Below are 17,077 nucleotides of genomic sequence, written 5' to 3' on the forward strand. Positions count from 1 at the left end.
TAATTTATTCTGACATGTTAACAACGTAGTGGCATTCTTTGCTTCAACGTACTGTTCTTCCAATCCCTTACACTCACGTTGCAGTCGTACATATTTCTCATGTATTATTCTGTACGTATTTAACAAAACCCATCCTCTTCTTCCTAATGTAGGAAGCTCTTCTCCTCTTTTCACGGGCTCTTTTTGTAGACATGCAACCTACTGAGCCGGTTCAGCTTCTAACAAACACGCATTCCAGTTTTCACTCAAACCAGCACTATTAGCCCACTCGTGGGCCAATACTCCAATACTCCATACGGAGTCTATTCCAACCCGGGAATTTCCATTGACAATTGAGTCAACCTTTATTTCCCTAGAAAACATAATTAACTTTTCTACCCTTAGAATCTACCCATTCGATCCTGTGAGTCACGACGCCAAGATGTAACAGCCTGAAAATTCTGCCAATAAACAGGACATGCAAGCTTATCCCCTCTTGGAACCCAAAAGGACATAATACTCCACAATACTCACCCAAGAAAGGAACACTAACACTAAGAATACGTTTATAGCACTTGCCGAGAGGCTCCCAAGCAACAGCAACAAGCCTCCTGGTGACAGGCGCTGTACGGGAGGCAATTTACCGCTCCTCTCCGACTACAGAATACTCACCCAGGTAGGACTACAACGCATACCTCTCCTAGCAAGGATGCGGGGTGGAAGAATTAGAATTTCACTCCTCGCTGAGGCGAGACAACCTTCCGTATCAACATTTACCCATTAGAAGGGAATTCACCCATCCTTCTACAAGCATTTGGTCAAAAAGGAGCCTGTTCCTTCTCCACAAGGAATACAGATAAATAATTATATACTCTGGGGTTTCTTTTATTACACAATGATGAAACAAATCAGGGTATACGTCATGATAGGCCTTCTTCACATTAGTACCTAAGCAATTGCTAAACGCAATAAGTAAAACATATATATAGAACTATATGTATATAAATGTATCTGGTCTGAAAATAGAGAAAGATAGTTAAGCAAGATCAGTAAGAATACAAGAATTAGTGGAACACCTCACCTAGTATTTACACATCCCGTTTCCACTTCGCCAGAGGGGAGTCCGTATCTCTAGCCGAACCGGGGTCACTGGTTCCACCGTCACTCTCACAGCTACACGTCTGCACTGTGATGAACTTCCGGTGTTCGAGACTCAGACACCCGCTTTAGTACAAGTGGAGACATAGGACGAGGCTCCTGTGAGCCGCGCCCCCTTTTCCCATCAGATTCCGTACCACTCCGCGCCAAGGCCACAGCATCGGCTGGCCTAGCGTCTGTTATGACTCCGGAGCAGAGTGAGCACATTCCTCCGACAAGAATTGGTTTCTACCAGCATACGAAGTGCAGAAAACAAGTGAAAAGCATAACATGGCTTCTCACCTAGAAAGGCTCAGAAGATGGCGACAGCTTAGAAAATGGAGTCGCTTAAGCATAGGCCACTACTCCCGTAAACTAGCACAATTAGTTTGCAAGACGGCATTAGAGCATGCCAAAGCCAATAGGTAAGCACTGCCATGAAGCAAGATAAAGTCGGGAACAGAAAAGGCATAATCAAGCCCTACTTTGTAGCTTATTCGTACTATACAGGCCTATACATCACTATATTGGATCAGAATATACTGAGATGGTGATGGGCAACGATCATAATCGGGCCATTAAACCATACAAATGGCACATTCACTACAGGTGGCTGGATGAGAAAAGAGGTTGTCAAAGAGAAGGTCATTGGGATGCATGACCTAGTTGCACTGGCAATCCTGCACTCCCAGGTACTGCATGGATTGCGCAGGGCTAGTCCATGCAGACATGCCTTCCTCTTTCTGTATCTGCCTCCTTTAGTCCTCTTTCTGTGTCCCTACTCCTGTTTTTAAATCCTTGCGTCTCAATGTCCCTTACCACCCTGACTCCGTGTCCCTCCTCATCTGTCTCTTTCCCTTGTGCCTTGGTCTCTGCATCCACTTCTCCCTCACAATCTGTGTCCATGGGCCACATGTGTCATGCATTTTACCTTTCTCAAACTGCCTGATTCACAGATTTGGGCCGTTTGCGACTGGTAAAATGCACTTTGGTATATATGAATTATAGTTTTTGATTTGGGAACATGTTAACGAATCAAATTTGGAATTGCAACTACATACTGATTCGGTATTAGGAAGGCGCGTGTTTAGGGCATTCCTTCCTAATACCGAATTGCAGCGGTATGTAGGAATGTTTTGTGACCGAAAACATGCAAAACATTTGTATTTTACCACCTACTTCTAGTAAGTAGTCACCCATTCGCAAATTGGAAGGAGTCCCCAAGAGACCCCTTACGGGAATGGATGAAAAAAAAAATTCTGAGCAGGCAGTGGTCCCAGGTACCACTGCCTGCTCTTGAAAAATGAAAATAAAATGTTTAATTTTTCTTTAGTTCGAGCTGGCGTAAGCAGAGCGAAGCGCTGCTGTCTCCAGCGAGCTCTATTGTTAGGGACTTGCTTTGGAAGTGGGACAGGAGATGGGCACGCGCATTGCGATTGGAGCAGATGTACGCGCACGTACACCCACGCGCTGTGCACGTCTCCTGTCCCGCTTCGGAGGCAAGTCAGCTTCTTGCAATAGTGCGCGCGCACACACAGGCACACACAGGCACACACAGGCACACACAGGCACACACACACAGGCACACACACACAGACACACAGACACACAGACACAGAGACACAGAGACACAGAGACACAGAGACACAGAGACACAGAGACACAGAGACACAGAGACACAGAGACACAGAGACACAGAGACACAGAGACACAGAGACACAGAGACACAGAGACACAGAGACACAGAGACACACACACAGACACACACACAGACACACACACACAGACACACAGACACACAGACACACAGACACACAGACACACAGACACACAGACACACAGACACACAGACACACAGACACACAGACACACAGACACACAGACACACAGACACACAGACACACAGACACACAGACACACAGACACACAGACACACAGACACACAGACACACAGACACACAGACACACAGACACACACAGACACAGACACAGACACAGACACAGACACACACACAGACACACACAGAGACACACACAGAGACACACACAGAGACACAGACACACACAGAGACACAGACACACACAGACACACACAGACACACACACAGACACACACACAGACACACACACAGACACACACACAGACACACACACAGACACACACACAGACACACACACAGACACACACACACAGACACACAGACACACAGACACACAGACACACAGACACACAGACACACAGACACACAGACACACAGACACACAGACACACAGACACACAGACACACAGACACACAGACACACAGACACACAGACACACAGACACACAGACACACAGACACACAGACACACAGACACACAGACACAGACACAGACACAGACACACACACAGACACACACAGACACAGACACACACACACACACACACACACAGACACAGACACACACACAGACACACACACAGACACACACACAGACACACACAGAGACACAGACACACACAGAGACACAGACACACACAGACACACACAGACACACACACAGACACACACACAGACACACACACAGACACACACACAGACACACACACAGACACACACACAGACACACACACAGACACACACAGACACACACAGACACACACAGACACACACACAGACACACACACAGACACACACACAGACACACACACAGACACACACACAGACACACACACAGACACACACACAGACACACACACAGACACACAGACACACAGACACACAGACACACACACAGACACACACACACAGACACACAGACACACAGACACACAGACACACAGACACACAGACACACACACAGACACACACACAGACACACACAGACACACACACAGACACACACACAGACACACACACAGACACACACACAGACACACACACAGACACACACAGAGACACACACAGAGACAGACACAGACACACACAGAGACACACACAGAGACACACACAGAGACACACACAGAGACACACACAGACACACACAGAGACACACACACAGACACACACACAGACACACACACAGACACACACACAGACACACACACAGACACACACACAGACACACACACAGACACACAGACACACACACAGACACACAGACACACACACAGACACACACACAGACACACACACAGACACACACACAGACACACACACAGACACACAGACACACAGACACACAGACACACAGAACCCCCCCTCTCTCTCTAAGCCCCACTCACCTGGCTATTTTGTCGCGACTCCCCTGCTGTTATCTCCGCGGCATCACCTGGCACACGCGGGGCTTCCCTCACTCATGGGAACCCCGCACTTCTGCTCCTCCTGACGTGTGCAGCCACCGCGGGGCTCTCACTCAGGCATGGGAGCCCCGCGTCACCACTGCTGCTCCCTGCCAGGCACTCAGTGGGAGCGGGCTTCCCGCAGAAGGCGAAAGTCTCACCCTACGACCGGCTTCACGCTCCCGAACCTCCAGTTTTCGTGCCGGGATATCCTTCACCATCTGTCCACTTTATGGCAATCTCTTCGTGTTTGCCGGTTCTGGGTTGAACCATTCTTTGAGTGTTTTTTCACTCTGTTTTTTTGTTAATTTTTGTTAATTTTGGGAAGAGACCAACGCATCCCATGTTCTTGAGATTTTGTGATGTACCCCACTGTGGTCTAGTGGTTAATGTGTGGTGTAGACTTTCATAATAGTGAATACTTCACGAAATGGAGTCAATGGGACTTTCCTTCAGAGCCACATTTATTTGATTATTCATTTGAGGAGGTTATTGCTTTCAAGTTCTTGCCTTCGGAGACAAATAGCACTGTGATCAGTGTGTAGCCATCCAAGATTTGGGCTTGACATTTGATTCTGAGTTGATGCTAACACAGGTGAGGATGTCGTCCAGTGTATGGTCTGCCAAATGTGTATGGCTGAAATTACTAGGTTGGCACGAAGAGACTTTAGGGCTCACTTTCACAACATAAGTAGTAAATATGTGCTTGTACAAATATGTGCAGATGCAATACTTTCTGCAAATCACAATAATTTCCTGTAGTACGCCTGGAAAGCTGCACCAGTTGCAGGCTTCCAGAGATACTACTCTGAATGTCATATTCCGTTCCTACTTACTAGAATTCCCACAATGCGGAACGGAATGCACAGTTTAAGTGCACATAGGGGAGAATTAGTCCCTACATTAATTTGCATTTTTTTTCTTTCAGATGGAAAAACTATTTCCTCCTGTTTCCCCATTAAGTCTGAAGGTGTTTCGTTCCCCTTTGCATTTTGTAAGTTACTTAATTAAGCCCTTTGCAGGAACAAACCTCAGTGTTGCAAGGGTCAAATGGTTTGCGCATGAGTCTGTTAACTCTCATAAGCTCTCACATTTGTAAGAGTTCACAAACTTAAGGCAAACCACTCCTTGATCTGCCTGCTCTCCACTACTGGTTTATAATTTACTCTTCTGTAACTGTATACAGTTGTGACAAGCAATTGAGCAGGAGTGCATTGGCTCTGGCTTTGCTTGCTATTGTGGATATCTAGCAGACATAAATCCTGTCCATTCTCAACATATATTTAAAGTCAAACACAATTTTGTAAATCAGGTCCCATCTTTTGAAGGTTTCTTTTATGTCCTGTTTCACCTACTGTTTGTCTGTCCAATGGTTCAAACCGCCCAGAAGCAACGCTATTAGCAATAGAGAGAGCGTACACACACAAACACTCATACACACACACACACACACACCCACACACACACACACACGTACATGTACACACACACACACGTACACACACACACACACCCCCACCCACCCACACACACACACTCTTTTGGAACTAACCCCACTCACCGGGATCTTTTGTCGCTGCGCTGCTACAGGCTCTGTCACGCTCACGACTCCCCTGGTGTCATCTCAGCCGCATCACCTGGCACAGCGGGGCTTCCCTCACTCATGGGAGCCCCGCACTTGCATCAGCGGCCTCAGCCGCCAGTTGCTCCTCTCGGCCACGCACTCTGTGGGCGCGGACTTCCCGCAGCAGGTGGAAGTCCCGCCCGACGACAGGCTTGACGCTCCCGAACTTCCGGTTTTCGGGCCGACGGCGGTGATACCTTAACTGCTCTTGTTAATTGAGGGTGAGCATCCTCTTTTGTTCTCCACATGTTTAATGCAAATCAGATAAGGAGACGAAACGGTAAGAAACCTTAGCCGAGAACTATATAAAATCCATATTTTATTTCTCAAGCAGCTTATTGAAATTTCGTATGCAATTCCCTGATTCTCCAAAAATGCTTGAGACTTTTGTTAAAGATGGTGCCATGGTAAGTCGCTCGTCCATGATGCACCCTCTGCATCTCGTGCGTTTCCGAGTTGCCCCTCAGAAACGCTGGTAATAGATGGATGAGGTAGAGGCGTGCTTAGGGTCTTTAGGAAATGCATAACGTAGGTATTTTCTGTCCTCTGTTTGCACCTTGGGTTCACTACAGCACTCGTTTAGTTTCCTTTCCGTGAGTAAAGGCTGATCGCCGTTCCAGCCCTGCGGAGAACTATTGCTGTGTGTGTTTTTTGAGTTACCCATTTTTGCAGTGCCGCATTCCACGTGTTTTGTGACAGACGAACCACTGCGGTACTCAGTGTATTGGCTCTGGAGTTGGGGTTGAAGTATGTTTGTGGCAGCTGAACTGCACCTTAGCAGTTGTGTTTCGGCGTGGGTTGCAGTGTCCGCACCGGGTCTGTGCTCTGTTTGGGCTTCCCATACTTTGAACTGTGGTGGTCGAGGAGTGGATTTTCAGGTAACTTTAGGCTTGTGTCGTACGCTCGGGGTCAGCTTTCACTAATCACAAACAGGTTTGCTCTTTGTGCTTTGGGACATGCACAGTGCCAGTGTGGACATAACCATTTTGCGATAGTAACTGCTGAACACTGATGCAGCGCTGTGAGTAAGCTTCTTCTCCCTTTCTGCACTGAGCCATGGATGATACTTCGCTGATGATTCTCCCGCCTCATCTACTGGTGGCCCAGACCTTGCGTTTTTTGTTGGCTTTGTGTGGAGGGGAGGCATCATTTTGGTTAGGGATGTACGTGTGGCAGCTGGAGGAAATGAAGCATGGAGGTCATGATTGGCTATAAAACTAGTGTAAAGAAGCTCCTGGTTAGGGAGTGGATCTGCTGTCACAGAGCCCCACGTTAATTCTTCGACACAATACAATGGAACTAACTAACGGTCAAACTTGTGCAACAAACTACTCCACCACATCCACCACCACGTCCACCACCACCACGTCCACCACCACCACGTCCACCACCACCACGTCCACCACCACCACGTCCACCACCACCACGTCCACCACCATCACGTCCACCACCATCACGTCCACCACCATCACGTCCACCACCATCACGTCCACCATCACGTCCACCATCACGTCCACCATCACGTCCACCATCACGTCCACCATCACGTCCACCATCACGTCCACCATCACGTCCACCATCACGTCCACCATCACGTCCACCATCACGTCCACCATCACGTCCACCATCACGTCCACCATCACGTCCACCATCACGTCCACCATCACGTCCACCATCACGTCCACCACCACACCCACCACCACACCCACCACCACACCCACCACCACATCCACCACATCCACATTCACATCCACCGCATCCACATTCACATCCACCGCATCCACCACCACCACCACATCCACCACCACCACATCCACCACCACAACATCCACCACCACAACATCCACCACCACAACATCCACCACCACCACATCCACCACCACCACATCCACCACCACCACATCCACCACCACCACATCCACCACCACCACATCCACCACCACCACATCCACCACCACATCCACCACCACATCTACCACCACATCTACCACCACATCCACTACATCCACCACCACCACCACATCCACCACATCCACCACCACATTCACCACCACATCCACCACCACATCCACCACCACTTCCACCACCACATCCACCACCAAATCCACTGCATCCACCACCACCACATCCACCACCACCACATCCACCACCACATCCACCACCACATCCACCACCACATCCACCACCACCACCTCCACATCCACCACATCCACCACCACCACCACATCCACCACCACCACCACATCCACCACCACCACCACATCCACCACCACCACCACATCCATCATCACCACCACATCCATCATCACCATATCCACCACCACCATATCCACCACCACCATATCCAACCCCACCACATCTAAATGTGTGTGTGTGGCTCTGTATGTGTGTGGCTCTGTATGTGTATGTGTGTGTGTGTGGCTCTGTGTGTGTGTTGGTGCAAATGCAATGTTCCTGGATTTTCGTCACAATAAAATACACTGAACATAATCTTCACAAAAGTTATTTACAAACATTTAAGCTATTGCCATTATAAATTACAATAACTTTTAAGTATTAATTATTTAAAAAAAATAAAAGCCATTGTTATTTGTAATATCAATACATCTAAATCACGTAAATACAACACATATTGCATTACAAATGCTATAGGTGTTTCATGTCCGAAAGTTAAAACTATTGGCATTGTAACTGACAAAGCTATTAATTTCGCTATTTTCAAAACCAATACATAAATAAAAAAAATTCATTTACAATACCAATAGCTCAAACTTTACTAATGCGAGACCTATTGCATTGCAAATGCATGTTTTTAAATGCGACCAGTTTTCCTTTTTAATAAACCTGGCTGCATTTGATAAAACATGATTGCTTTATTTAAAAGCAGTCACGGACATGGTGGTTTGCTGCCCCAGCAGGCCACCATACCTGTGATTTTAACAATCCCTAATGGGTCTCAAATTGCTACCTACCTCATAAATATTCATGAGGCAGGTCAATTTGCGACCCACTAGACCTCTCTAAATTAAACTCATGGAGTTTCATACATTAGGAATAGCGATTACCTGATTGTGATGTGCCGAAATTCACAGTTAGTAATCGTTGTTCCAATATTGATGCATCTGGCCCCATGTTCCTCCCCCGTCTCACAGTCATCATGTGCCCGTCTTACATAACACTCCAGTTGCATAATTTTCTCATTTTGGCTGTCAGTCACCAAATCACTACTCATTCATAACAAACATCTGTGTCGATTACCAACCAACAGTTCTACACTCTTGGCTTTAGTTAAAATTAATTTCACTCACTGGGTAATATGATATGCATATTTAGGTAAGCCGAAGTAAAGAAACAACAAAAAAGTATAATCACGTAAAATATATAAAGTAATAAGATTGACCATTGACCAGTCTTTAAAAGTATCATAGCGTTCAGGGAGTTAAAACATGTAATCATCATGGCTTTTCCTCCTTCTACTGCTAAATCTGGGTAAACTCCAGGCCTGATAGGAGTATTCATGCTGATTGATCAGGCACCAACTCCCAATCTGTGCTAGACTAGTGGACGTTTTGCATCAGTGTAAGTAGTTTCCTCAAAGGAACGCTGATACCCCTGAAGCTATTCACTACTGTGGGTGTTTCGGTCATTTAGAAATTAAGGAATTACAGGTAGCCTGCATAGCTATTAATGAATGATGGATGTATAAACTGCAGACATGCACCTGTCACCAATGAGAATATCTGGCATGTTCTCCACCAAGTGGCGCAAGCAGATGTATTGGTGGCATATAATGCTAAGTCTTCAGTGAGCATGTTACAATGACAACGCAGCAGAAGCCCTGCTGATCGGCCCTGGCAGGAGCTTCCTTTGGTAGCTGAATGATGTGCGTGTGGTAAGTTTGCAGGATTTCTGTTTTCACCGGACTATTATATACTGTTCTGGGTGTAGGCTGGCTTTTCAGCTCCTGATTACCCGCTATAAACCGTGTGTTCAGGTCATTCAGTAGCATGTGAGTGAATTGTGTTTTGCTGTGATAGGCTGACTGAGGCATCCTGGAATGAAAAGCTGCCAAAATAGCAAGTAATTTCACACAACTCCCGGATATCTTTGGCAATTTCGGGACATGTGGGAAGCCTGACGAGTTGCGATATTAACCCCTTGCGCGCTCGTGACGGAACCATTCCGTCACGAGCCACGGTGGGGCTGTGCTGGTGACGAAATTGTTCCGTCACGGCCAGGCCGCGCCTGCGCGGCACGTTCTATTGAGCGGGCGGGGCCGTGACGGAACCATTCCGTCACAAGCACAGCGCCACCGCGGCTCGTGACGGAGTGGTTCCGTCACGAGCATGGCGGCGCCGTGCACCCGCCCCTTAGAATTACCACCGCGCCCAAGGGGTTAAACAGATTGCCAAACGATAATCTTGTTCCCTACTGTGGGGATCGTCCGCACGTTTTTCTCCGGTATTTGGGAGGCTGTCTAGGTCCAGGAGGGCCGCGTTTGTTGAACATTCATGTTAAAACATTTTAATTCCTGCCGCAGAACTTTTAACCTATTTTTAAAGCTATCTTGCACTTTGTTTCAGTTTTGGAAGCAACACGCTTCCGACTACGGCCGGTGCTGAGCACTGATTGGTTGGTACTTGGCTAATCAGATGCTAGCCCGGGAGGAGCCATTTGTACCCCCCGGCTATTTGATGCATGCGCTCAGCGCGGATGCGCCCCTGGCAAGCCTGTCAGCGCCTGGACGTTGCCCGGCACCAGATACTATGCCTGTTCTAATAGCTACAAGATATCGTACTCTCGTGAGGAGCTTTTATCTCCCAAAGCTCAATCCAACACATGTATTAAATAGACCTGGGCTCCTACAGTAGGTTTTCTTCACTGCAAACACTGTGGGTTTAGGATGAGGGTGGGTGGTTAGACCTTGGCACCACCCCCTCATATCCTGGAGTTTAAGCTCCTCAGTTTAAACTGCCGGTCACTGGTCAAACATTATGCAGAGATATTCGACCTGTTGCAAGAGGAATCCCCGGATATGCTGTTTCTAACAGATACCTGGCTGACACAGTATTCAGTAGCCGAACCAGGATTGGCTCTACTGCAAGGCTACGCTATGAAGCAGTGAAATAGAGTCAGTAACAGAGGGGGCGGAATTACAGTAATCTTTTAAAGAGTTTTACTCCTGAGAATATCCCAGATTGTGAAAATGCTCTTTTTAAAATCACCCTTAACTGTAATCTCACAATTTCCGGCTTGCTAATTTATTGACCCCCAGGCCCATTGAAAGTGTTTAGGTAAGCGCTGGTTAACCTGGTTCCCATATTAGCCAATAAATCCGTCAATTGTGCCCTCCTTGGGAATCTTAACCTCCATTTGGAAGATGCTGTAATGAGGAGATCGCCAACTTTTAAGCAGATCTAGCAGCATGCCAGTTGTTGCAATGTGTTCCTAGTTCTATGCACCTAGCAGGGCATTTGTTAGACCCTGTATTTTCTAACCTACAAAGTTCATCCCCCTCCTTCATTGTGGCATGGTCTGATCATTTCCTTATCTCTATGTCTTTACTCTGGCAAGGACAACAACAGCAGTCTCGCCCTCATCCTCTGGTGAAACACCCATGGCATAAACTAGACATAGACCAATTTAGTGACCTGCTGCTAGTACAAAAACTCTAGCTACCCCCAACATAGAGGCAGCAAATTATCTTTTCCAAGTCTGGCTTATCCATGCCCTAGATAGTTGTATCCCTGCCAAGACTAAACCTTGGTTTTATGCGTCCATGACCCTTTCGAGAAAAAACTGCAAGTTGCTAGAACGGGCTTGGAGACACTCTTATGATCGAGAAGTTAAAAAACAGTATCAACACTGAGCCCCACGCTTTTTAATATCTACCTACAGCCCCTTGCGGTGGTGGCAAAAAACAGAGGATTGTCATTCGTGTCCTACGCTGACACACAGCTGGTCATCTCCTTCTCCAACAACTGCAATCATAATCTAGCTAAATTCCAGGAGGATATGCTGGCTGTAGGAGACTGGATGACAACTCATTTTTAGGGAAAGATATTCATTTATGGACAGACCAATGGTGGCCAGATGCGCTGGGGTCCGCACCCTTGCCCAAGGAGGTTGAGAAAACTTTGGGTGTATGGGTGGACAGTGCCTTGTCTTTCGAAGCCAAACAAAAGCAGTGGCAGGGGTATGTTTTGGGCTTCTACCTGGACTTAAACGTCTGTTAGGGTTTTTCGACCCACAAACATGCAAGATCATTATTCAATCTACGATCCTGTCCAGAATGGACTAATGCAACTCCTTGTATTTTGGCGATCTGGGATTCAGCATTTGCAGAGGGTTCAAAATGCAGCAGTGCACACTATCTTTGCGCTCCCTAAATCCTGTTCAGTATCGGAACGTATGCCCAAATTACACTGGTGCCAATTGACAAGAGAATTCATTTCAAGACCCTATGCTTTGTCCACAAAATGTTCAACCATCAAGCGTCTCCCATCCTATCGGTTCTTCTCTTGCTGTATACACCCCGCCACACGCTGCGAATCTGCATTTAGCATGTGTCCCTCCGAATCAAGAGAGCAAGAGCTAGTTGTCTCTCTTTCTGGGCGTTGGTGTCAGTACTCTTGAACTCACTACCTGTGACTATCAGGAGTATGCAGAATCATCTGGCCTTTAGAAAGGCCATAAAAACCTGGCTTTTCCCGATCTAGTCCCTGCCTCCCATTTTCTCTACCCTGTAGTGTTATGTCTGGGTTTTTAGCTCTGGGACGCCCCTTCGTGGGGGCAGCCATGCGCTCTACAAATCTTGTAACATAATGTTTCACATGTGTGACCAGCTTGCCCACTGCATAGCAACAGATACTTCCTTGCTGAGTTCATGGTTTTTCCATATGCGCTCAGGGCACCTGAAACTAAGGCCAGAACAGTGGTGATTGGACTTGCTGAGATGCCCGCAACCACACTCAGGATCTGTACACCCTTACTATATGCATTGCTAGACAAGTGCACAGTACACCGATTCTAGGTATTTCTGTTTGTGGATGGGACTACTTTGGACATTGCTATTATTCCTCTTTTTGCTATGTTTAACTTGAAAACACAGTGTAGTTTGATATTTGCTTCCGGTGGTGTCTCAAAAATACATCAGAGATGCTAAGTCTTAAAGGAGTGTGAAATTTAGACACCAAATGGAAATAGACAATGCACATGTCATATGGAATTCTGTTGTTATTCTGCCCAGTTTAGCTTAATAAGCTATAATGCTCCAGATAGGTTCAACGAACATTCGGCTCTTAGTACTTTTACGGAAGTGTTGACATGGCTTTGGCAGTTCGGGCTGGACTGTCCCCATGAGGCACAGGGTCAGACTGATTTGCATATGGCCATGTCTGAACTGGGGTGGCGGAGTGAGCTAAAGAATGGTGCTGGATTAAACCCAGATCAGTTGACTGGGGGTGAGTGTTTGATTTGCTCAAACGCTCCGTCCATCATCCCCTTTGGTATCTCTTTGTTCACCCTAAGTTGGCAGGGTATGCCCAGACGTGGGTCCCTTGCTTACTCTACCACTGGATTCAAGATAGCCTGGCTGATGAGGATTATGAATCCGAAACGGGTCCCAGGATGCTTGCTTCCGGTCCAGGGAAGACATGGCTTGGCAGTTCAGGTTGGACTGTTACCATGAGGCACAGGGTCAGACTGATTTGCATATGGCCATGTCTGAACTGGGGTGGTGGAGAGAGCTAAAGAATGGTGATGGATTAAACCCAGACCAGTTGACTTGGTGTGAGTGTTTAATTTGCTCAAACGCTCCGTCCATCATCCCCTTTTGTATCGCGAGGTATTAGTAGTAGGCAGCCCCCTTGGGAAGTACTCCTGCTGTTGGTCTGTATAATTATAAGCTCAGTCTAATTCTTAAGGTAACGAGCTGTTGACCTGAATCCCTTGGGCACTGTGCTGGATTGTATAAACAACCCTGTTCATCATTCGAGCAGATGATTCTGTTACACCGTGACATAGAACCAGTGAGGAGCACTGCTGTGGCAATGTCAACATGTGTCTTTATGAGGGAGGCAGCTGTGCGATAAGCAGCAAATATTTAAAACAGGATTCAGCTCAGTATAACAGCTTTGTTCATTGAATTTTTTTAAAGGGGAGAGAGAGAACACAGAAGAAAGAAGGGGCGCCATGGGTGGGGATGTGATGTTGGTGGTGGGGGGCTAATAGGGGGGAGAGGGGAGGGGGATCGACGGGAGCCAAACCAGTAACTATGCACAACATGTAGTTAAGAACACTGGCAGATACGATGCGATACCATAACATCCATATTATTATTAAGTAAATATCCAGCAAAGGGCCTAATGGTCATGTCTCCCTATCGGAAATCATAATGGGCCCTTACAGTCTCAATTGGCTAACAGTAATACGGTATCAGGAAAAGGATGAGGTAAGGTATACTCGGACATAATTGACAGCATCTATAATATAACATCGGACCAGTGTAATCAATACTATATTCAGTCACAAATGCAAGAGCAGTGGAATAGTAAAGAGAGTGATATCGCAAAGTTATACTTAGAAAACAACATAACAAAGAGATAACATATTAGTCTTTGAAATCAAGGAAAACCGGTCTGATGAATGGGATCAATACCGATTACTGATGACTTGTGACTCTGTCAGCCTATCACTGTAGGGGAATCTTCCCCAGACCTTCTAAAGAAAGGGCCCCATACCTAGTCACATTCTGACCGTTTATCATTTATTTTGTAAACTTGTTCATTGGAGGCAATTTTAGATGACATTCTTCAGTAGTGGGTAGAGTTGGTTGAGTTGATGCGGGCAGTGCCCCAGGACCCAGAGTTTCACTGATGCCGGAGAATTTCCTACCCGTCTATGCAAGTGTTTGGTAAGGTCAGGAATGTCCGATACATTGTGAATCAGTGGCAGTTGTTTGGCTGGAGTCAACTGGACAGCTTGTACTCAAGGACGTTTCACCCCTTCCAGCCTTGAGACTTGCATTTCCAGCATACATTGGTGTGCAGCAGTCCTGCTGTATGCATTTTCTGTGGTGACCAGTCCTTGAGTGCAAAACCTTGAAATATATGAATTTCATTCTGGCCTTGCAAAGTTCTTAGACTCGTATCTCCATACCATTGAGCCTTTAAACAGATTTTTTTGGAGAATGGTTTCCCGCTATATTTCCTAAGGATGGCAGTAGAATTATTCTATTAAATTTCCGTGTACATCTGAAGTTAGTCCACCCATCCGGCGAAGTACGGTCAAATGTGTAAAAGACGAGAGTCCGCCAGTGTCAGTTGGAGGAGGGGAACAAGTCGACATCAAATACAATTTTGCAGTTATCTATGATGCCAGTGCTGGTGGTCAGCTCAGTCGAATTTACATCTCAGATCAAGAAAGGGTTTAAATTCACTAATGAAAAGTAGCTGGCAATGTGCAACAGTCCATTTGCTACCCAACCCATTTAATCAGGGGTTAGTTAATAATTTGTTGCCCTGTATTTCCCCACATAGAGCCTTTCATATGGACCAGTGGATCGATAAGTAAAAGTTTGTGGCACTGTTTACAAATCGATAGTATGTAGTTCATAAAGGCCTCAAACACAAGTGAATTCTATAAAGCGTTAGCATTGACTCAGGACAATACAGTATATTTCTCTCAATGGTGACTCAAGCTGGCTTTGGTGGTCTGTTTGGTGTATTGAAAGAAAAATGGGCTTTTCATGCCAAATGATGCGTTTCAAAATACATTTTCACATTTGGGAGACACAACCCTCCTGAAGGTAAAAGTGCCTGGAGTGTTCCAGATTTCATCCGGGGCCTGGCATCTTCCAATATGAGTCTTTTACTATCAGAATCAATCCTCTTTAGTATAGGGCTGTAAGTAAGATTGGGAGCACGCCAGAGACATAATTATAATGTTATGCTATTGTCATTTTAATTATTTGTATTCTCCCCCACAGTCACAGATTGAGTAATGACCAGGGTAAAACATCTTTTTGAGCTATCAGGTATTTAAATTGTCCTCCATGATGTTCCCCATACCTCAGTTCACCTTGATACCAATTTATTTAACCTCCAGGGAAACGTCAACGGGCAATCTTGTATACTGAATATCTTTGTACTGCTGATCATGGGTAGAGCCTCCCTTTTCTCACAGTTCATTTTGTAACCGGGGACTATGTCTTCAGGATATCGGCTGCATATAGAAACGCCATTATTTGTCCTGTGTGTGTTTCTGTGCTGTCGACATGCGAATTGCCGCGTAGACTTAGTAAAAACGAAAGGGGTAGAAAAGGACAACCTTGTCTCGTGTCCCTGCCGATATCGATGGGTAATGACAAAAGCCCACCAAACTGTGTGCTTGAAGTTTGAACATGGCACAGCCAACGTGCTTTTGGCACTTAAATGTCCTTAACCACGTTGGTACACGGAGATAGATTTGAATGAGTTGTTTTTAGTTTAGCTGTATTGATGTTAGTAGGTGATGCTTTATATTTGAGCAGCATTTTATTTCTCCGCAGGGAACAGATATTTGCTTTATTTTTAGGAAATATGTAATTTATGGTGGTTTTGCTCTGCCTTTTAGGCAGTGCAAAGCCTCAATCCATCAAAAGGACAATTGTAATGCATGCTGAATCTCTTTCATTTTTAGGTATGTCTGACCACAGCGATTCCGCACCTAGCAATTCAGCTCCCCCTGCCGCTGAAGAGGTCGAGTCTGACCCAGAGGTGATTGTGTAATGTTTGTGTTAACAAAAAAAATCAGCGAATCTTAACAAGTCTTCAGCGCTGGGTAAAATTACAAATTAACCTGATAGGGACTAATTCAAGTTAAGAAAGTAGGTAGATAATGTTGATGGCAAATTGGGTTTGTGATCACTGTGTTAGTAAAATCAAGTTGTAAGCATTTGGTACAACACCCCTGCCCCCTCAAAATTTGGCAGTCTGCGTTTATTAATCCTCCAAATGATTTCTGGATTATTAGTG

The 17,077-nt window shown here is 46.1% G+C and overlaps 1 protein-coding gene across 4 annotated transcripts in view; it reads left to right on the plus strand.

The window, feature by feature from the left end:
* Window positions 1-17,077, plus strand: part of ARFIP1 (ARF interacting protein 1) — a 366,293-nt gene that overhangs the window by 53,941 nt on the left and 295,275 nt on the right. For 2 of the 4 annotated variants that reach the window (XM_078676937.1, XM_078676935.1), the window contains exon 2: window positions 16,743-16,819. The exons of the other annotated variants lie outside the window; for them this stretch is intronic. In XM_078676937.1, the coding sequence (XP_078533063.1) occupies window positions 16,745-16,819 (75 nt within the window). In that variant the 5' untranslated portion in view covers window positions 16,743-16,744. The remainder of the gene's footprint in view (window positions 1-16,742; window positions 16,820-17,077) is intronic. 4 annotated transcript variants of the gene reach the window in all.

The sequence above is a fragment of the Lissotriton helveticus genome, chromosome 2_1, assembly GCF_964261635.1.
Source record: "Lissotriton helveticus chromosome 2_1, aLisHel1.1, whole genome shotgun sequence".
Classification (NCBI taxonomy): Eukaryota; Metazoa; Chordata; class Amphibia; order Caudata; family Salamandridae; genus Lissotriton; species Lissotriton helveticus.